The 22,171-nt window shown below is 43.0% G+C and overlaps 1 protein-coding gene across 2 annotated transcripts in view; it reads left to right on the top strand.

Moving 5' to 3' along the window:
* The window catches only part of LOC140714928 (protein HID1), a 278,586-nt gene that overhangs the window by 33,481 nt on the left and 222,934 nt on the right, over positions 1-22,171 (top strand). For both annotated transcript variants that reach the window (XM_073026599.1, XM_073026598.1), the window contains exons 2-3: positions 1,170-1,319; positions 15,732-15,902. In XM_073026599.1, coding sequence (XP_072882700.1) covers positions 1,170-1,319; positions 15,732-15,902 — 321 coding nt within the window. The remainder of the gene's footprint in view (positions 1-1,169; positions 1,320-15,731; positions 15,903-22,171) is intronic.

Here is a 22,171-nt window from a genome sequence, read left to right as displayed (position 1 = left end):
AACTTGAATTTTGGCTCTGTAAGCCTGGATCATACCTCTTTCCACTTGTGCCATCTACTCCCAGGATGAAGCTTTTCGGTCCAAAATTAATGAGATGTCCTCCTCCTTCAAAGAAAGAGAATTTCCTTCCTCCACCATTAATGCTACTTTCAATCACCTATCTTTCATTTCATACACGTCAGGCCTCACTCCAACCACCCGCCATTCCACCAGGGATAGGGTTCTTCTTGTCCTCACCTATCATCCCATCAGCCTCTACGGCCAGTACTTAATTCTCCGTAAATTCTGCCATCTCCAGAAGGATCCCACTATCAAGCACATCTTTCTGTTGCCCCCCCCCCCCTCACTTTCTGCTTTCTGCAGGGATCGTTCCCTACACAACTCACTCTCCACTGATCTCCCTTCTGACACTTGTTCCACTTGCAAGGATAAGTGCCACAACTCCCTCCACCTCCTGCCTTGCTACTGTTCAGGGTCCCAAATGGTCCTTCCAGATGAGATAACACTTCATCTTTGACTCTGTTGGGGTTATCTTTTGTATCTTTTGCTTCCAGTGTGGCCTCTTGTATATTGGTGAGACCCGACGCAGATTGGGAGATCTCCCAGTGGCCACCCATTTTAATTCCACTTCCTATTCCCATTCCAACATGTCAATCCATGACCACCTTTACTGCTGTGATGAGGCCACACTCAGGTTGGAGGAGCAACATCTTGTATTCCGTCTGGGTAGCTTTCAACCTGATGGCATGAACATCGATTTCTTGAACTTCTGACAATTGCTCTCCACCTTCCTCTCTTTCGTTCCCCATTCTTCATTTCCGCCCATCACCTACCCCTGGTGCTCCTCCCCCTTCCCTTTCTTCCATGGTCTTCTGTCCTCTCCTATCAGATTTCCTTTCTCCAGCCCTTATCTCTTTCAGCAATCGACTTCCTAGCTCTTTGCTTTGCCCCCCCCCCCCCCAGTTTCGTCTATCACCTACTGCCTTGTACTACTTCCTTTCCTCCCTCCACCTTACTCCAACTTCTCATTTCTTTTTGCAGTCCTGATGAAGGGTTTTGGCCTGAAACCATGACTGTTTACTCTTTTCCATAGATACTAACTGGCCTGCAGTGTTCCTTCAGAATTTTGTGTGTATTACTCTGTAAGCCATGCTGTTTGTGTTCTGCAGCCAGTTGAGGCCACTGATGATGCATTCTGGGACCAATTCTGGGCTGACACAGCCACATCCATCCAAGATGTGTTCACCTTGGTGCCAGCTGCTGAGATAAGAGCTGTGAGAGAGGAGTCACCTTCTAACTTGGCCACCCTGTGCTACAAAGTAAGTGTCACATATGTTCTTTGCTATGAACCTAGAGTAAGAGGAGGCTGAGAGTGATAGCGGTATGATTCTCTCTTCTGTAACATAGTGTCTTTAACCCAAACTTCTAATGTGATGTGAGTTCTTGTATAGATGTGTTGTAAAGCTTACTCAGTATTGTTCTATGAGATTCCTTCCAGCATAGGTTAGATACCAACTAATGCTTTATCTACACTGACTTATTACTAATGTACCTAAAGGACCCCAGAACTTACTATTTCAAGAAAATTTCCTGCAAGAAACCAAATAAGTTTTGGGACATGCACCAGTGAAGAGGATGAGGCATCAGATGTGATTGACCACAGTTGTCCAAAGATTGCTGTGTGTTCATGAAATCCAGAATTAGGATCCCTTGCACTGTCCCACCATTCAGTACACTTGATGTCTTACCTCAGCCCTAATTTCACATATCCCCTGATTCCCTTAATATAATCTGTCTTGAATAAGTTGCTGAGTCTCCAGGGCCTTGTTGAGTGGAGAATTCCAAAGCCTCACCCCTCTGTGGTGAAGGGATTTCTTCTCATCTCAGTGTGGTATGCTCAACCACTTATTGCCAGACCATGATACCCCCCTGTAGAAGAATATGACATAGAGTAAATCATTAATTTAACCACCTATTCTGGCACAGAAGGTTATGGTATAATACTATTTAATTTATAAACTGAGTTTAAAACCATCTTCCCATATCCCAAGATTTAGGGATGGAAAGAATTGTGGAGAACTCTGGTGCAGACCCAAGAGAACTGCAAGCCAGGCACTCTCCCTCTTCTCCACTGTGTCCACATATCTTGGTTACTGGTTGCCTCTCTTCACCAACCTTATCCCAATACTCCCCTCATCGACTGTTATGTCTTTCACCCTTGCCATGTCCACATTACTTGACTATTATTTCCCTTTCTTCCTGACTCGTCTGTAGACATTACACTGGCTCCATGCTGTTCCACCTTCACTTTGGTGACCACAATCCTTGACTCTCTTCCCAAATTTAACACCCCATCCCTCCCCCACCAAGGTTGCTGTGACTGAATCTAAGGCAAAAAATTGTGTGCAATTTCATGTTAAACATGATTTATTTCATCAGCTGCCAGCAGTGTGAAATGAGGCTGGAATGTGGGAGAATTGAAGAATGTTCCATCTTCACCAACTTCACTGAGGATCTGTGAAGTGAATGCCATTGTGTGGTACAGCCATTGAGACCAAACGCCCAAGCATTGATCTGATTTTCCTTTGCATGATACTAACTCTTACTCTTAAGTTGTGGGACTCCATGCAAAACCAATACCGAAGCTAGAGATTTGCATGGTCCAGGCTTGTGTAGTTCTCCTCAGAACTGTAGGGCTTCCATTCTTTATTGCTGTTAATTTTTCATTATCTTTATAGTCATATTACGACGAAGGTGACCATTAGACACAGGAGGTGCTGATTCTTTCAAAAAACTATTCCAATGGTTAATCACTTGCACTTTACCCAAAGCTGTTCCATTATTCTCCATTTATTTCATTCCCTTTTGCATTTTTACAATGGGGTTTGCTTTTACAACCATTTAGGTAGTGTATATCAGATCGTATAATGTGGTGGGAATGGCAATTCCATGATGTCCCTTTTGCCAGTTTTCATGAAACTCCCTTTCCCTCAAAGCACACTGTGAAGGTGATGCTCATCAGGTCAGTGAGGATAGCATTTCCTTATTCACCCTATCAAACCCTTTATGCTTTTGAACATTCTTTCTTTATCTTCTCTGCTCTGCGGTCTTCGCATTCTTTGGCCTTTTCATTTGACAGATCTCATCCCTGGAAAATTCAGTAAATCTCTGACCAGTGACCAATCCGGAGTTCAGAAGTTTGAGAGTAGGGAATTTCACGCAGGGCTACTGTCATTATAAAAAGCAGCAAATTGGGCCAGTTTGTTTGGAGCTCTGCCCAGCGACCAGTTGGTGTTTGGGATTGATTAGCAAGAACAAATTAAAGGAAGGTAGGGACAAGTGCAGCAACCATCGTTTGAGTGGGTAGTATTGGTATGGTAATTTTGAGGCTTTTGCTCTTCAAGACCAGCAAAGAAAGACTTCTGTCAGAGAAAGCAAAGAAAAGAAAATCCCTAGGTGGAGTTTTTTCCTCCCTCTGTTACATTTGCTCAGTTATTAGAGTAAAGATGCCAGGCAGGATAGTTGAATGCTCCTCTTGCAGAACGTGAGAAGGCAAGGAGGCATTCAGTATCCCTGAAGACTATAACTGTGAAAAGTGCATCCAGCTGCAGCTTCTAACAACCTGCTTTAAGGAGTTGGAGATGGAACTGGATGAACTCCGCATCAATTGAGAGGCTGAAAAGGTGATAGGACAGGTAGAGAGGTAGATGGTTGGATGAGGTAATAACCTAGAAGAGTAAAATCACAATGATCAGAGCTCTGGCAGTGAGTTTGTCTCTGCAACTCAGAAGAGGCGCACTGTGGTGATAGGGAATTTGTCAGGGGAACAGACAGGAGGTCCTGTAGTTGAGAGCGAGATACCCAGATGGTATGTTGCCTCCCGGGTGGCAGGATCTGGGAGATCTTGGATCTCAGCTTTCTCAAGTGGGAAAGTGAACAACCAGAGGTCGTGGCCCATGTCTACCAATGACATGGGTAGAATGAGTGCCGAGGTTCTGCATAGGGAGTTGGGTACTAAGTTAAAGGTCAGGACCTCCGGGGTTGTGATCTCAGTATTGCTGCCCGTACTAAGAAGATTATACACTTTAACATGTGGCTAAGGAGTTGGTGTGGAAGGAAGTGCATAGGATATTTGGATCATTGTGCTTTCTTCCAGGGAAGGTGGGACCTGTACAGAAGGGATGGCTTGCACCTGAACTGGAGGGGAATAATATCCTAGCAGGAAGGTTTGTTAATGCTGCATGGTGCATTTTAAACTAGAATTGCCGGTGGATCGGGGTCAGAATGTCAGAACAGTCATTCGGGAGGTTGCAGAGACAGATGTTGGTAAGACCTCAGGCAAAGTCAGCAATTGAAAGGTTGAGCATGGTATGTCTAGTGACCTGAGCTGCATATATTTCAATGCAAGAAGTATTGTAGGAAAGGCGGATGAGCTCAGGGCATGGATCAACACCTGGAATTATGACATTGTAGCTAATAGTGAGACTTGGCTGCAGAAGGGACAGAACTGGCAGCTCAATATTCTGGGGTCCCGTTGGTTTAGACACGACAGAGTGGGAGCGATAAAGGAGGAGGGGTAGCGCTACTAGTCAGGGAAAATGTCATGACAATGCTACATCAGATAGTCTGGAGAACACGTCTAGTAGGTGTTATGGGTGGATCTGAGAAATAAGAAAGGTATGACCATGGTAATGGGGTTATATTACAGACCTAGTCTGAGGGAGTTTGAAGAGCAAATTTGTAAAGAGATTGCAAACTGTTGCAAGAAACAAGGTTGCTACAGTAGGGAATCCCATACTGTAAAAGGACAAGAGTTTATCAAATGTGTTCAGGAAAGTTTCCTCCATCAGTAAGTAGAAGTCCCACTGAGAGGGAGTGTGATACTGGATCTGCTTCAGGGAAGACAGGGCAGGTGACAGAAGATTGTGTTGGGAAACACTTTGCATCCAGTGACTACATTGCCATTAGTTTCAAAGTAAATATGGAGAAAGATAAGTTTGGTCCACTGATTGAGATTCTAAACTGGAGAAGGCCATTTTTTGATGGTATCAGAAAGGATATGGCAAATGTGAATTGTTTTCTGGCAAATGTGTACTTGGTAAGTAGGAGACCTTCAAACATGAAATTTTGAGAGTACAAAGCTTGTATGTACATGTCAGAACAAAAGGTAAAGATAATAAGTGTAGGGAAATGCACACAAAATGCTGGAGAAACTCAGCAGGCTAGGCAGCATCTATGGAAAAAAGTACAGTTGATGTTTTGGGCTGAAACCCTTTGGCAGGACTGGAGATAAAAAGCTGAGGAGTAGATTTCAAAGGTGGAGGGAGGGGAGAGAGAAACACCAGGCAATAGATGAAACATGGAAAGCGGGTGGATGAAGCACAGAGCTAGGAAGTTGATTGGTGAAAGATACAGAAGGCCCTGGAAGAAAGAAAAAGGGGAGGGGAGGAGTGCCAGAGGGAGGCGATGGGTGAGCAAGAAGGTAACATGAAAGAGGGACAAGGGGTGGGAAGTGGTGAAGGGGGAGAAGCATTACTTACTGGGTTTGAGAAATCAATGTTCATGCCATAAGGTTGGAGGCTGCCCAAATGGAATACAAGGTGTTGTTCCTCCAACCTGAGTCCGGCCTTATTCCAACAGTGGAGGATGCCATGTATGGACATATCGGAATGGGAAGTGGAATTAAAATGGGTAGTCACTGGGAGATGCGGCATGTTCTGGCAGGCGGAACGTAGATCCTCGGTGAAGCTGTCTCCCATTCTATGTCAGTCTCACTGATATACAAGAGGCCACACCGGGAGCACTGAATACAGTAGATGACCCCACAGACTCATAGGTGAAGTATCACCTCACCTGGGAGGACTGTTTGGGGCCCTGAATGGTAGTGAGGGAGGAGAAGTAGGGGCAGGTGTAGCACTTGTTCTGTTTGCAAGGATAAGTGACAGGAGGAAGATCAGTGGGAGGGATGAATGGACAAGGGAGTCGCGTAGAGAGCGATCCTTGTGGAAAGCAGAAAGTGGAGGGGAGGGAAGGATGTATTTGGTGGTGGGATCTAGTTGGAGATGGCAGAAGTTTTGGAGAATTATGTGCTGACGCACAGGCTGGTGGGAAGGTAGGCAAGGACAAGAGGAACCCTATCCCTGGTGGCATGATGAGAGGATGGGGTAAGAGCAGACGTGTGTGAAATGGAAGGGATGTGGTTGAGGGCAACCCCTTTCTTTGAAAAACAAGGACATCTCCTTCATTCTAGATTGAAAAGCCTCATCCTGAGAGCAGGTGCAACAGAGACGAAGGAATTGAGAGAAGGGGGTGGCATTTTTACAAGTAGCAGTGTGGGACGAGGTATAGTCCAGGTAGCTGTGAGAGTGTGGTGTTTATAATAGACACTGGTGGATAAGCTATCTCCAGAGATTGACAGTGAGATTGAGAAAGGGAAGGGAAGTGTCGGAAATGGACCTGTTGAATTTGAGGGCAGAGTGGAAGTTTGAGGCAAAGTGGATGAAATCAACAAATTCAGCACTGGTGCAGGAAGCAGCACCAATACAGTCATCGATATAGCATTGGAAAAGTGTGGGGTGATCACCAGTGTAGGCTTGGAATATAGACTGTTCCACGTAGCTGACAAAGAGGCATGCATAGCTGGGACCATGTGAGTGCCCATGGCTACCCCTTTTGTTTGAAGGAAGTGGGAGGAACCAAAGGAGAAATTATTGAGAGTGAGAACAATTTCCGCTGGCAGAGGAGAGTGGTGGTGGAGGGGAACTGGTGGGTCTGGTATCCAGAAAGAAACAGAGAACTTTGAGGCCTTCTTGGTGGGGGATGGAGGTGTATAGGGACTGGATATCACAGTAAAAATAAGATGATGGGGGCCAGGGAACCTGAAATCATTGAAAACATCTGGAGTGTGTGAAATGTCACGGATGTAGGTAAGAAGGGGCTGAACCGGGGGGAATAAAACAGCTGAGGTATGCAACTATGATTTCAGTGGGGCAGGAATAAGCTGAAGGGGGGGTGGGGTGCGGGTACTATGAGGTTGGTGGCAGTGGATGGGAGATCCCCAGCGTCAATAAGGTTGGTGATGATGTGGGAGACAATGGTCTGGTGTTTCTTAGTAGGGTCCTGTTCGAGGGGTAAGTAAGAGGAGCTGTCTGAGAGTTGACGCTGGGTCTCAGCAAGGTAGAGGTTAATTGGCCAGACTACTACAACTTACCAGCAGGTTTGATGATGAGGTTAGGATTAGTACAGAGGGAATGGAGAGTAGAGAGTCTGGAAGGAGTGAGGTTGGAATAGAAGAGAGGAGTGTTAAAGCAACACCTCATATGCTGTCTGGGTAGTCTCCAGCCCCTTAGCATGAACATTGAATTCTCCAACTTCCGGTAATTCCTTCCCTCTCCCTTCCCCCATCTCAGTTTCACTCTGCCTTCTCCTCCAACTACCTATCACCTCTCTCATGATTCTGCCACCTTCTACTACACATAGTGCTTTCCCCTTACATTCCTTCTTCACCTTTCCTGCCTATCCCCTCCCTGCTTCCCCTCCCTCACCCCTTGATCTTTCCTCTTACTGGTTTTTCACCTGGCACCTACCAGCCTTCTCCTTCCTACCCTCTTCCCACCTTTTTTATAGGGCCCCTGCCCCCCCCTTCAGTCCTGACGAAGGGTGTCAGCCTGAAACGTTGACTGCTCATTTCCACAGATGCTGCCCGACCCGCTGAGTTCCTTCAGCGTGTTGTACGTGTTAAAGTCCCATCGGCAGTTGGCAATGAAAAGGTCCAGAGCAGGCAGAAGATTAGGGTGGGAAGTCTAGGAAGAGGAGGAGGGTTGAAGACAGGAGAAGATTAGGGTGGGGAGTCTAGGAAGAGGAGGAGGGTTGAAGACAAGAAGATTAGGGTGGGGAGTCGAGGAAGAGGAGGGTTGAAGATGGGAGAAGATTAGGTGGGGAATCGAGGAAGAGGAGGGTTGAAGATGGGAGAAGATTAGAGTGGGGAGTTGAGGGAGGGTTGAAGACGGGAGAAAATTAGGGTGGGAAGTCGAGGAAGAGGAGGAGGTTGAAGACGGGAGAAGGGGTCATTAGTGCAGGGTGGGGAGCCCTTGCCAAGGAAATAGGCTTGGAGACGGAGGCGGTGGAAAAAGAGCTCAGCGCCTTGGTTGGTGCGGAACTCACTGCGGTGTGGGCACAGGGGAACAAAAGTGAGGCCCTTATTGAGGACAGAATGTTCTGTGTTAGAGAGGGGAAGGTCAGAGGGAATGGTGAAAACCTGGCCTGGATGAAACCTGGGATCAGAGGAGGGGGAAGTGTAGGGAACCTTGATTTTCAAGAGATATTGAGGCCCTGGTTAAGAGAAAAAAGGTTGTGTATAGCACCTACAGGCAGGTAGGGACAAATTAGATGCTTATGGAGTAAAAAAGAATGCGAGAGAATACTTAAGAAATAAATCAGGAGGGCTAAAAGAAGGTTGCCTTAGCAGACCAGGTGAAGGAGAATCATAAGGGATTCTACAGATATGGTTAGAGCAAAAGGATTGCAAGGGACATTATTGGTCCTCTGGAAGATCAGAACAGTAATTCATGTGTGGAGCCAAAACAGATAGGGGAGAACATAAATAAATTATTTGCATCTGTGTATGCTCCGGAGATGGATGCAGTCTATAAAACTGAGGCAAAGCACCATCAACTTCATGGGCCTTGTACAGGTTAGAGGCAGAGGTGTTAGCTAACCTGAGGCAAATTAGAGTGGCTAAATCCCCACGGCCTAACAAGGTATTCCCTCAGACCCTACGGGAGTCAAGTACAGAAATTGACGTGGCCCTAGCAGAGAAATTTAAAACATCCTTAGTGACAGGAGGGATACCAGAGGATTTAGGATAGCCAAAGTTGTTCCGCTGTTTTTTTTTAAAAGCTCTAAACATAAACCAGGAAGTTATAGGCTGATTGTGTGATATTTTTCTTTCTGCACATTGCGTGTTTGGCCTTTCTTTGATGGGTTCTTTTGGGTTTCTTTGTGGCTGTCTGTAAGGAGACAAATCTGAAGGTTGTATAAGGTATAAACGCTTTGTTAATGTACTTTGAGCTTTGAATAGAACTCCCATCCAGTATTTCTCATTTTATCTCATTTCACGTTCTCCTTACCCTCTGAGTGAAGTAGTTCCCCCTCGTGTTCCTGTAAAATATTTTATCATTCATCCTTAACCTAAGGCCTTTAGTTCTAGTCTCACTCAGCCTCAATGGAAAAAACCTCTGCATTCACCCTCATAATTCTGTATGCTTCTATCGAATCTCTCCTCAGTCTCCTATGCTCCATGAAGTGAAGTCCTAACCTATTCCACCTTTCCTTATAACTCAGGTCCTTGAGTCCCACCAACATTCTTGTAAATTTTCTTTGCACTCTTTCAATCTTATTAATATCTTTCCTGAAGATAAGTGACTAGAACTGCACACAATTCTCCAAATTAACCTTCATATCTTGTCAAAAGTTCTCTTTATGACTATCTGTCATGCCACTTTCAAGGAATTATGCATCTATATTCAGGAATTATGCATCTATATTCCCAGATCTCCTCAGTGCCCTACTACTCATCATGCAATTCCTACAATGGTTTTTCCTCCTAAAGTGCAGCACCTTACACTTGTCTGCATTTACAAACCCCATTTCCAGAAAAGTTGGGATATTTTCCAAAATGCAATAAAAACAAAAATCTGTGATATATTAATTCACGTGAGCCTTTATTTAACTGACAAAAGTACAAAGAAAAGATTTTTGAATTTCCCCATGGGGATGAATAAAGTATCTATCTATCTATCTATCTAATAGTTTTACTGACCAACTTAATTGTATTTTGTAAATATACACAAATTTAGAATTTGATGGCTGCAACACACTCAACAAAAGTTGGGACAGAGTTAAAACAGTGCACACAGAATATTCAAGTAACACCGGTTTGGAAAACTCCACATTAAGCAGGCTAATTGGTAGCAGGTGAGGTATCATGACTGGGCATCAAAGGCTGAGTCTTTGCAAGCAAGGATGGGTTGTGGCTCACCCCTTTGTGCCAAAATTCATGTGAGAATTGTTAGTCAGTTCAAAAGGAACATTTCCCAACGCAAGATTGCAGAGAATTTAGGTCTTTCAGCATCTACAGTACATAATATTGTGAAAAGATTCAGAGACATCTCAGTGTGTAAAGGGCAAGGTCGGAAACCACTGTTGAATGTGCGTGATCTTCAAGCCCTCAGGCGGCACTCCCTAAGCATGGTTGCCATCATGCTACTGTGACAATTATAGCCACCTGGGCTCAGGAGTACTTCGGAAAACCATTGTCACTTAACACAGTCCGTCGCTGCATCCAGAAATGCAACTTGAAACTGTATTACGCAAGGAGGAAGCCATATATCAACTCTATGCAGAAACGCCGGCAAATTCTCTGGGCCCGAGCTCATCTCAGATGGACCGAAAGACTGTGGAACAGTGTGCTGTAGTCAGATGAGTCCACATTTCAGCTAGTTTTCGGAAAAAACGGGCATCAAGTTCTCCGTGCCAAAGATGAAAACGACCATCCTGATTGTTATCAGCGAAAGGTGCAAAAGCCAGCATCTGTGATGGTATGGGGGTGCATCAGTGCCCACGGCATGGGTGAGTTGCATGTATGTGAAAATACCATTGACTCTGAGGCATATATTAGGATTTTAGAGAGACATATGTTGCCATCAAGGCGACGTCTCTTCCTGGGACGTCCATGCTTATTTCAGCAGGACAATGCCAGAACACATTCTGCACGGGCTACAACAGCGTGGCTTTGTAGACACAGAGTGCGTGTGCTTGACTGGCCTGCTGCCAGTCCAGCTCTACTATTGAAAATGTATGGCACATCGTGAAGAGGAGAATCAGACAACGGAGACCACGGACTGTTGAGCAGCCGAAGTCTTGTATCAAGCAAGAATGGACAAAATTTCCAATTGCAAATCTACTACAATTAGTATCCTCAGTTCCAAAACGATTAAAAAGTGTTATTAAGAGGAAAGGTGATGTAACACAATAGTAAACATGCCTCTGTCCCAATTTTTGTTGAGTGTGTTGCAGCCATCAAATTCTAAATTTGTGTATATTTGCAAAATACACTTAAGTTGGTCAGCAAAACTATTGAAAATCTTTTCTTTGTACTTTTGTCAGTTAAATAAAGGTTCACGTGAATTAACATATCACAGATTTTTGTTTTTATTGCATTTTGGAAAATATCCCAACTTTTCTGGAAATGGGGTTTGTAAATCCCATCTGCCATTTTTTTAGTCCTTTTCTCCAGCTGTCCCAGATCCCACTGCATGCTTTGATAGCCACCTTTGCTGTCCACTCCATCTCCAATCTTGGTGTCATCCACAAATTTCTGATTCAGATTACCATATTATCATTCAGATTGTTGACAGTTGGCAATGCACCAATCCCTGCCATACCACTAATCACAGGTCTCCAGTCAGGAAGCACTTTGTTTTTGTTTTAATTGTTTTTCTCTTCTAAAACTGTGTATAGTTTATATTTAATTAGTTTTTCTTTTGAATGCTACTTGTATAGTGCCAGGTATCTGTGATGATGTGGAAGTAAGTTTCTCATTGCACCTGTGGATACATGTACTTTTGCATATGACAGTAAAGTCAACTTTAATTTGCATTCTGTGAGGAAGTAGTAATCCTTGCCCACCTAATCAAGAGAGCTACCTCAAAACAATGAAAAAAATACTGTGAAACTATTTTCTACAAAATTCTCCAAATCTGCTGGTGGTATAAGCAAACTGCAGTCAGTGTATTTTCCCCAGATCAATGCTCCCAGTACTTGGGCCCAATCATTCTTCAGTTGTTCACCTCCCTGAAATAAGCACTCTATTATAACCATATAACCATTTAACAATTACAGTACGGAAACGGGCCATCTCGGCTCTTCTAGTCTGTGCTGAACTCTTACTCTCACCTAATCCCACCGACCTGCACTCAGCCCATAACTCTCCATTCCTTTCCTGTCCATATACTTATCCAATTTTTTTTAAAGGACAAAATCGAACCTGCCTCTACCACTTCTACTGGAAGCTCGTTCCACACAGCTACCACTCTCTGAGTAAAAAAGTTCCCCTTCCTGTTACCCCTAACTTTTGCCCCCTAACTCTCAACTCATGTCTTCTTGTTTGAATCTCCCCTACTCTCAATGGAAAAAGCCTATCCATGTCAACTCTATCTACCCCCCTCATAATTTTAAATACCTCTATCAAGTCCCCCCTCAACCTTCTATGCTCCAAAGAATAAAGACCTAACTTGTTCAACCTTTCTCTGTAACTTAGGTGCTGAAACCCAGGTAACATTCCAGTAGATCTCCTCTGTACTCTATTTTGTTGACATCTTTCCTATAATTCGGTGACCAGAACTGTACACAATAATTCCAAGCTCTATTGCAAGCTCTGCGACTGGAAGAGATTACCTGACACAAGCAGAATTCTCAAACTCTCCACAGAAATGAAAACTAACTTCCTCACTGACTCTTTGGAATTTCTAGTCCATCAACTCTCAGAGTGGTGAAGAAGCATTTGTAATGTTCTCTGTGCTCTTGAGACCATGCATCAGAGCATGTGGATCTCCTGTGTTAGTAGCTGTGGCAAAGTCTGTGTGTTTCACACTGGCCTTAGAACCCACAGAACCAGCATGGAAGTGAGTCATCCCTAGAAAAAATATGACATTACTTCATCCGAATCATGGATGTTCCATTGTATTTCACATGATGGATGAGTCTCAGCAAGTATGCAAAGCAAGTTTTGACCATACGCTGGAAAAATTGTTCACAAACTTGTGTGAGGTTTGATCCCGAGTTTTAGTAACCACTCTACTAGCATTCCTTTAGCTCATCTGATTATTGACCTTTTAATCTTGCATTTGTCACTTAAAGGCTTAATTATTTAGCTTCCACAGATCTTCCATAAACTTAAGATTGTACAAAAGGTTTCCCATGTTTTAGGATGCATTGGACCCATTCACAAATTATCTTCTCTCTAATCCATATTGGTTCCCACTGAAGACGACGTTGTTTTGAAATTATAATCTGAATGGTTTTGAGCCTCTCTGTTCTAATAATATCCTAACCTTACAGTCTTTTGAGACAACACGCACAAAATGCTGGTGGAACGCAGCAGGCCAGTACAGTTGATGTTTTGGGTTGAGCCCCTTCGTCAGGACTAATGGAAAAAAGCGATAGTAAGAGATTTGAAGGTGGGAGGGAGAGACCCGAAATGATAGAAGAAGACAGGAGAGGGAGGGATGAAGTTAAGAGCTAGGAAGTTGGTTGGCAAAAAGGGATACAAGGCTGGAGAAGGGGGAGTATCATAGGACAGAAGGCCTTGGAAGAAAAAAAGGGGGCGGGGAGCACCAGAGGAAGATGGAGAACAGCCAAGGAGTTATTGTGAGAGGGAAAGAGATAAAAATAAATAAATAAATAAATAAAATGAAAAATTGGGGATGGGGTAAGAAGAGGAGGAGGGGCATTAACAGGAGTTAGAGAAGTCAATGTTCACGCCATCAGGTTGGAGGTTACCCAGACGGAATATAAGGTGTTGTTCCTCCAACCTGAGTGTGGCTTCATCTCAACAGTAGAGGAGGCCATGGATTGACATAAGAGAATGGGATGTGGAATTAAAATGTGTGGCCACTGGGAGATCCTGCTTCCTCTGGCAGACAGAGCGTAGGTGTTCAATGAAACAGTCTCCCAGTCTGCGTCGAGTCTCACCAATATATAGAAGGCCGCACTGGACACAGTATAACACAGCAGCAAACTCACAGGTGAAGTGTCTTTTGAGACATTGTGCCCTTCCTGTTAAGATCACAACATGAGGTAGGAACAGGAGTAGACCATTCAGCCCCTGAAGCCTGTTCTGCCATTCTGACATGATCTAACATTTCTCATCCTCTTTCCTATCCTTTATCCGTTGATACATTGACCGATGAGAGTTCTGAATGCACACAATAAATAAAAGTTATATGCCACTGTAACTCTCCATGATGAGTTCCAAAGACTCATGGCTTCTGAGAACAAAATTTTTTCCTCAGCTCAGTCTTGGAATAAGTGTCTCATTATTCAGAGATTATGTCCCCTTGTTCTACTTTCTCCCATAAGACAAAATATTCTCTTAGCTTTTAACCTTTCTGCCCCCTTAAGAATCATTTACTTGTCAATGAGTTCATTCTTAATTCTTTTCAGTCAATAGAATGACAGTCTATTTAATTCTTCCTAATAGAATGATCCCTCAACACCAGGACTGGCCTGGTAAACCTCCTCTAAATCGTTGTTAACAGTATATCTTTGTTTTAATGGGGGACAAAAGCTGATTGAAGTAGTCTTGAGATTAGTCTCTCTAGTGCCTTGTATGATTCCAGTAAGACTTCCCTACCTAGATAGGCCAACATCTTTGAATCAGGGCCATCACACCTCCATTGTTTGTTTATTTATCGATTGAGATACTGTGCAGAGTAAGTCCTTCTGGCCCTTCAGGTCAAGCTGCCCAGCAACCCACCAGTTTAACCCTAGCCTAAGCATAGGACAATTTGCAATGACTAGTTAATCTACCAACTGGTACGTCTTTGGACTGTGGGAGGAAACTGGGGCACCTAGAGGAAACGCATGTAGTCACAATGAGAATGTAAAAATTCCTTACAGATAACATTGGGAAATGAACTGGGGTCGCCTTTAGTGTAAAGCATTGAGCTTATTACCACTGCTACGGTGCTGCTCCCACATTATCTGTTGCACGTGTGCTAGCTTTCTGTTTCCAAATCCCTTTGTGCTGCTGCTCTGCTGTTTTTCTCTATTTAAATACTACTTTGTTCTTCTGCTTTACATTCTGAATTAAGCAACTGTACGTTGCCCCACATTGTGCCCAGCCTGCCAACACTTTAGTTTTCAGATACAGGTTCTTCCTCTCTTCCATCAGATATCTGAACAATCCAGCAGCAGTACCTCATTATTCCTTTTGCACCATTTATTTACTTTATAATTTATAATAATTTTATGTTTTTGCACTGTACTGCTGCTACAAAATGATGAATTAGATGTCAATGGCAATAGTCGTGATTGCTGACCTGCCTCATTGGCATCTGGTCTATTTTAATGTCACCTTCAGGAGTTTAGCTCTGGAATTTTCTTACAAAATGTCTTCCTCTCCATTTCTTTTTCTTCGTGGATATTACGTAAATCCTATCTCTATTTTTATCATATTTTATTAGATTTTTAATAACTGAAAATGCTGAGCAGATACAGGTTTTTGTGCTAATGCTTAAGTGTTAACTATAACTAATCTGTACCTACCACTACCACATCAGCATGGAACTAGTTCTTTCGGCTCAAGCTGACTCCATTGCTATTCATCCAGTTTATCAGCACTTGATCTGTTGCCTTCTGTGCCTTTGCAATTTAAGAGCTTATTTAGATGCTTATGCTATGAGAGTCTCTGCTGCTGATCCCCTTTAAACTTTCCATAGATTGATGCCTTCATTTTTAAACACCTCTGCTGTGGGGGAAGAATTTCCTGCCATCTACCCTCAAAAATGCCTTTCAAATTTGAATATCTCTGGGTTCCTCCTGAGCAACCTGTACTGTAATCTCTTGTGGCTGCTCAAGTCTCTGTGTATAAAACAAACCCAGACTATCCAACCTGCCTGCTGCCTCTGTGTGAGAAAATATAAATGATGTATGTTTTATTCCCCATTCAGGCTGTTGAGAAGTTGGTCCAAGGAGCAGAATCGGGCTGTACAAGTGACAAGGAGAAGCAGGTTGTGATAAACTGCACCCAGCTGCTGACTCGCATCTTGCCGTACATATTTGAGGATCCAGACTGGAGAGGCTTCTTTTGGTCGACGGTCCCAGGGACAGGCTGTGGAGAGGTACTTTTCTCTCTGGCTGCATGCAGTCATGGAGTGATGACATTGGTCTAGTTGCTGGATTAGTGAGACAGAAACTGCCATACAAGTGGAAAGTAAAATGCAGAAAACTAGAGGCCAGTTAGAGAAACATTTGTCATGAGGAGAGTGCTAAAAACCCTAATAGGACGCATCAGGAATTCATCAGACAAGTGGGGTCATTGTAGTTTTATGAAAGGGAAATCATGGTCATCAGGTTTGCTGGAGTTAGACCATAAGACATAGGCACAGAATTAGGCTATTCAGCCCATCAAGTCTGCTCTGCCATTTCATCATGGCTGATCCCAGATCCCATTCAACCCCATACACCTGCCCTCTCACTGTATCCCTTGATGCCTGGATCAGTCAGGAATCTGTCAACTTCTATTTATATATATCCACAGACTTGGTCTCCACCGAAGTCTGTAGCTAAAAGAAAATTCCTCCTTCTTTCTGTTTTAAAAGGTCGCCCTCAATTTTGAGGGTGTGCCCTCTAGTTCAGAATACTCCCACCACAGGAAACATCCTCTCCATCCACCTTATCTAGTCCTTTCAACATTAGGTAGATTTCAGTAAGATCCTCCGCATTCATTAAATTCCAGTGAGTACTGGCCCAAAGCTGCCAGACCCTCCTGATGATAACCCTTTCATTCCCAGAATCATCTTCGTGAATCTCCTCTAGACTCTCCAATGACAAAACATCCTTTCTGAGATATGGGGCCCAAAACTGTTGACAATACTCCCAGTGTGGCCTAACTAGTGTCATACAAAACTTCAGCATTATCTCATTTTTATATTTTATTCCCCTTGAAATAAATGCCACCATTGCATTTACCTTCTTTACCACAAACTCAACCTGTAGATTAACCTTTTGGGAGTCTAGCATGAGGACTCTCAAGTCCCTTTGCACCTCTGATGTTTGAATTTTCTCCCCATTCAGATAATAGTCTGCACTATTGTTCCTTTTACCAAAATGCATTATCATACATTTCCCCACACTGTATTCCATCTTCCACTTTTTTGCCCATTCTTCCAATTTGTCTAAGTCCTGCTGCAATCGCATTGCTTCCTCAGCACAACCTACCCTCCACTTATCTTCGTATCATCCACAAGCTGTGTCAAAAAGCCATCAATTCCACTATCTAAATCGTTGCCAAATAATGTGAAAAGTAGTGGTCCCAATACTGATCCTTGAGGAACATCACTTGTCCATGGCAGCCAACCAGAAAAGGCCCCCTTTATTCCCATTCGTTGCCTCCTGCCTGTCAGCCATTCCTCTATCCATGCCAGTATATTTCCTGAAACACCATAAGATTTTATCTTGTTAAACAGCCTCATGTGAGACTCCTTATCAAATACCTTCTGTAAATCTAAATAAATGACATCTACTGCCTCTCCTTTGTCCACCCTGCTTGTAACTTCCTCAAAGGTTTCTAACGGATTTGTTAGGTAAGATTTCCCTTTACATAGACCATGCTGACTTTGATTTATTTTATCATTAGTCTCCAAGTACTCTGAAACCTGATCCTTAATAATGGACTCCAACACTTTCCCAACCACTTAGATTAGGCTAACAGGCCTATAATTTACTCTCTTTTGTCTTTCTCCCTTCTTAAAGCGTGGGGTGACATTTGCAATTTTCCAGTCCTCTGGGACCATGCCAGAATCAAGTGATTCTTGAAAGATAATGACCGATGCATTCATTATCTTTTCAGCAACCTCTCTCAGGTCTCTGGGATGTAGTGAAGGCTGATACAAAGTACCCATTAAGTTCATCTGCTATTGCTTTATCCTTAATTACTACCTCACCAGTGTTATTTTCTAGTGGTCTAATATCAACTCTCACCTCCATTTTATTCTTTATATAACTGAAAAAACTTTTAATATCCTGCTTTATATTATCGGTTAGTTTGCCCTCATGTTTCATCTTTTCCCTTATAGCTCTTTTAGTTGCCTTGCCTGTTTGTTGGATTTTAAAAGCTTTCCCATCATCCAACTTCCCACTCACTTTTGCTACCTTATATGTCCTTTTCTTTGCTTTTATGCAGTCATTAACTTTCCTTGTCAGCCACAGTTGCCTGGCCCAACTCTTTGAGAGCAACTTCTGTGGGACACATCTATTTTGTGCCTTGTGAATTATTCCCAGAAACTTCAGCCATCTTTATTCTGTTGTGATCCCCATCAGTATCCCCTTCCAATCCACCTGGGCAAGCTCCTCTCTCATGCCTCTGTAATTCTCTTTATTCTATTGTGATACTGATACGTGCAACTTGTGCTTCTCCCTATCAAATTGCGGTGTGAATTCTATGATACAATCACTGCCTTCTAAGGGTTCCTTTACCTTAAGCTGACTGATAAAATCTGGGTTATTACATAACACCCAATCTAAGATGGTGTAATGTTCATTCAGGTTCGTGGGTCCAGCAAGTGATATAGAAAGCACTCTGCAAATAGGTATATTACCGTAGATTCCGGACTACAGAGCGCACCTGATTAAAAGCCGCTGGCTCTAATTTTAGAAATAAAATCAATTTTTTACTTGTAAAGGCCGCACCGGATTTTAGGCTGCACCGGATTTTAGGCCGCACCGGATTTTCGGCCGCAGGTGTCCCACGTTGTAATATGAGATATTTACACAGAAAGATATTACACGTGAGGATTTTTCAACTTTTAATTAAATCCATATGGTAACAAAAACAAATACATATTGCAAATGCTTTTTTTCGAACCGTGCCCGTAACGTGGCTACTTTTAAATATACGTTGCGTATACTTCTTTACTGAACAACATTCCAATATCTCCTAACGAGTGGTAAAAAATATATATACTGCAGCCTACCAGGAAAAGTTATTGATCGCCTTTAACTTAAAAGCAGCGTTTTCGCTCCGCCGCTCCCCCCCACCGTCCCGTTTATCGCAAACTGGTATCCCACAAGACGCGGCGAAACCGGGTGTGACGTCATAGCATCCCGCGATGTAGTACAGAAAACAAATATAGTTAAAACTCTTCTAACTTTAACTAGAAAATGAATTACTAAGCGAAAATATTATAAACTAAATAACTGCCATAAAGGCAGCACAATGCTTTTCTTCGAGTGTTTTCCATGTTGATGAGGGTGAGTACAAATGACTGATTTACAATAATTTAATTGTGAAAGTGCGCTTGATTTATCGTACAATTTCATTGGACCTCTGTGAACTACTCATCAATTTTATTGGTCTACTGTTACGAGGCAAAATGTTTTTGGCGGCATGAAAAAAAATCATGTATTAGCCGCTCCGTATTAAAGGCCGCAGAGTTCAAAGCTGTTCAAAATGTGGGAAAAAAGTAGCGGCTTAAAATCCGGAATCTACGGTAATCATTTATTTACAAACAGTAAAAATTCAACCAAACATTCATGCAACATACACAAAATGCTGAAGGAACTCAGCAGGCCAGGCAGCGTTGATGGAAAAAATCCATAGATTCTGCCTGGTCTGCTGAGTTCCTTCAGTATTTTGTGTGTGTTGCTTGGATTTCCAGCATCTGCAGATTTTCTCTTGTTTGTGAACCAAACATTTATGTTCCCCAATTTACAGACACTACAAAGTTGAATATTCAACAAACATACTTAGTTAAATGTGCATGTAGAGTATACCTTCCCAATCTTTATATGCATCCTTGATTTCTGTGAGGAGACTTCATACAAATTCAGCAATTTGACCCGTTGGTCCAGTGTGCAAATTCAAATGCCATCCACTGTATAAATGGATCTCCCACAACAAATTAGCATCCACCACTTTGTCATTCTGTAATGCAGGGACATATAAATACACTCGCTCCTGATTAGTCATTGGATATTTAGAAAACACAGAAACAATAGAACTACAGGAATTTCTCCCCAAATGCTCAATTCCCTCTGAAATCTGGACATCTCATATCCGGAATAAAGTTCCTCAAATTTTTACCAAATTTCAACAGATCACATATGGCCACTATGAAAAATGAGTCATCCCTAAAACCAATTATAAAAGCCATGGGGAAGCAAGTAACGAAGTAACAGATTAAGACTCAACAAACACATAACAGATTTAATAAAAAGAAACAGAGTAATAAAAAGAAATTTAATAAAATGAAACAAACACAAGAAATAAAGTAACAGATTAAACACAAAGCACGAATTACAAAGCCCAGGCTGTACTCCTCCTCTTTAAAACGTTCTATGGAACTGCAAAAACTTAAAACAGACATGTTAATTTCTCACTGTGAGAACAGCTCACTTATCAAAGAAGAACTGATAAGTAAAAATCAACTGAGACGGGACTCAACACATTCACAGAGTTTCTTGGGGAGAGGGGGAGAAAAAGACCCTTTATTGGGAAAACTGCCTCTGTAACCATGTGTCCCACCATTCCCACCATTCTCTGCTGGGTTACCACTATCACGGTATATTTCTCTGATAAGACCCACTGGCGTAGAACTTTAGTACCCACCTCTACTGTGCTCCATTCTGCTTTGGATTCTAAATTCCATTCAGTAAGAGTGGGATACGCAAGTTTAACTGCTGCCATTACCTGGATCTATAGTGATGCGTTATGCTCGGGAAGCAAGCAGTGTTCTCAGCATGTTATTGGTCACATGTTGGGATGATAGGCTCCCTAAAATACCAATCGCTCTATTAGATAGGCTCACTATGGTACCCCCCCATCCCATAACCTCAATGACCACATGGCCAAAGAGTCACCAGCCTTTTGTCTGTACCTATCCTCTAAGCTTACTAATTCCATAGTGGGGAATTCTCTAAGCTCTGTTGTCTGGAAGGTGTCCATTAAGCCATCCCCTGTACATTCCTGAGCCACCTCCTCCCTCTCCTCCTCCATAGAGGAGGAAGCTGCAGGCCAGTGCCCCCCATGGCAGGTGTGGGACGTATGGTCACTTGCCTGTCCCGTACTGTTTTGGACACACAAAGGAGAGGATGATCACCTCTAGGATTAAACTGATTTAATTAAATTCCACTCTTCCGTTTCTCACCCTCTCTCGTGCTGCCCCCCTCTCTCTCACGCCGCCGCTCCCCCCCCCCCCCCCCCCCAGTTTCATCATCCATTCAGATATCCCCATCTGCCAGACCCCAGTGTTGGATCATCACACTATCTCAACATGGCTCAACCCTTAGAGGGATCAGGTAGCCAATAGGCCCTTTGAGCGGCCTCTAAATTCTGTACTTTCATTAGCCGACAGGCTTTCTGTAATTTGTATCTTCTAACTTCATAGCCCTACTCTAGGCCATCAATAGTGACTCGCTCAGAATAATACAGCGCTGACTGAGATCTTCCGGTTTAAGATTCGCTTTTATTTTATCCTGATATCTCACAACTGTTGCAAACAGTCAGAATGCATCTCACTGCCTCTCTTTCCCCCTGGGAAAACCCAACGATTTAAGTATAGAAACAGTGTGATGCCCCATTTCAACCCTGGTGACATCTAACTGGTCTGACCAAACTGTCGGCATTCCACAACAAGTTAGTGAGACTTCCAAAGCCTGCTCTATTATCTGTTTACCCTGGGACTCTGCATCTCTCAAACAGAGGGTCCTCTCTTTTAAATAACCTTGTAACGAAATGCATTTCTGCTCAAAAATTCAGACCCTGCTCAAAGCAGCGGCAAATGTAATGAGTGCTCAGTCAGGTTCGTGGCTCTGGCAAGTGATACAGAAAGCTTTCTCTGCGAATAAGTATATCAATCCTTTATATACAAACAGTAAAAATTCAACCAAACGTTCATGTTGCCCAAGTTACTGACACCACAAAGCTGAATATTCAACAAGCATATGTACATTCAATAAACATAGTTAAAAATGCACGTAGAGTGTATGCAACCAATCGTTATATGCAACTTGGCCTTAAACAAAGGAAGGAGAGAGCAAGCCACTTCCATGTGCTATTTTATATACCCAGGATATTTGACACTGGACAGGCATCCAATGGGAAAAGCAGCTGCAGTTTCTAAACAACTAATTACAACGTAAGCGACTTTCAACAATCAGAGTAAGGTATGCTCCCTCTGGACAGATGGTCATTCCCTTAGTAGGCTTGAGCACAATCTGCTGTAAAAATAAGCCTCCAAGGTAGGTGTTCTCTCTCGTAGGTGTTCCACAAATTTCCTCCCTTGCCATCTAACACCAACCTGGTTTTTTCCCAATTCCCTTGCATATTAAATTCCCCCATTACATTTGTGACATTGCCCTTATTGCATGCCCTTTCCAGCTCCCTTTGCAA

The sequence above is a fragment of the Hemitrygon akajei genome, chromosome 22 (genome assembly GCF_048418815.1).
Source record: "Hemitrygon akajei chromosome 22, sHemAka1.3, whole genome shotgun sequence".
Classification (NCBI taxonomy): Eukaryota; Metazoa; Chordata; class Chondrichthyes; order Myliobatiformes; family Dasyatidae; genus Hemitrygon; species Hemitrygon akajei.
Note: the sequence above shows the minus strand (reverse complement) of the source record. Positions and strands in the feature narration are given on the sequence as shown.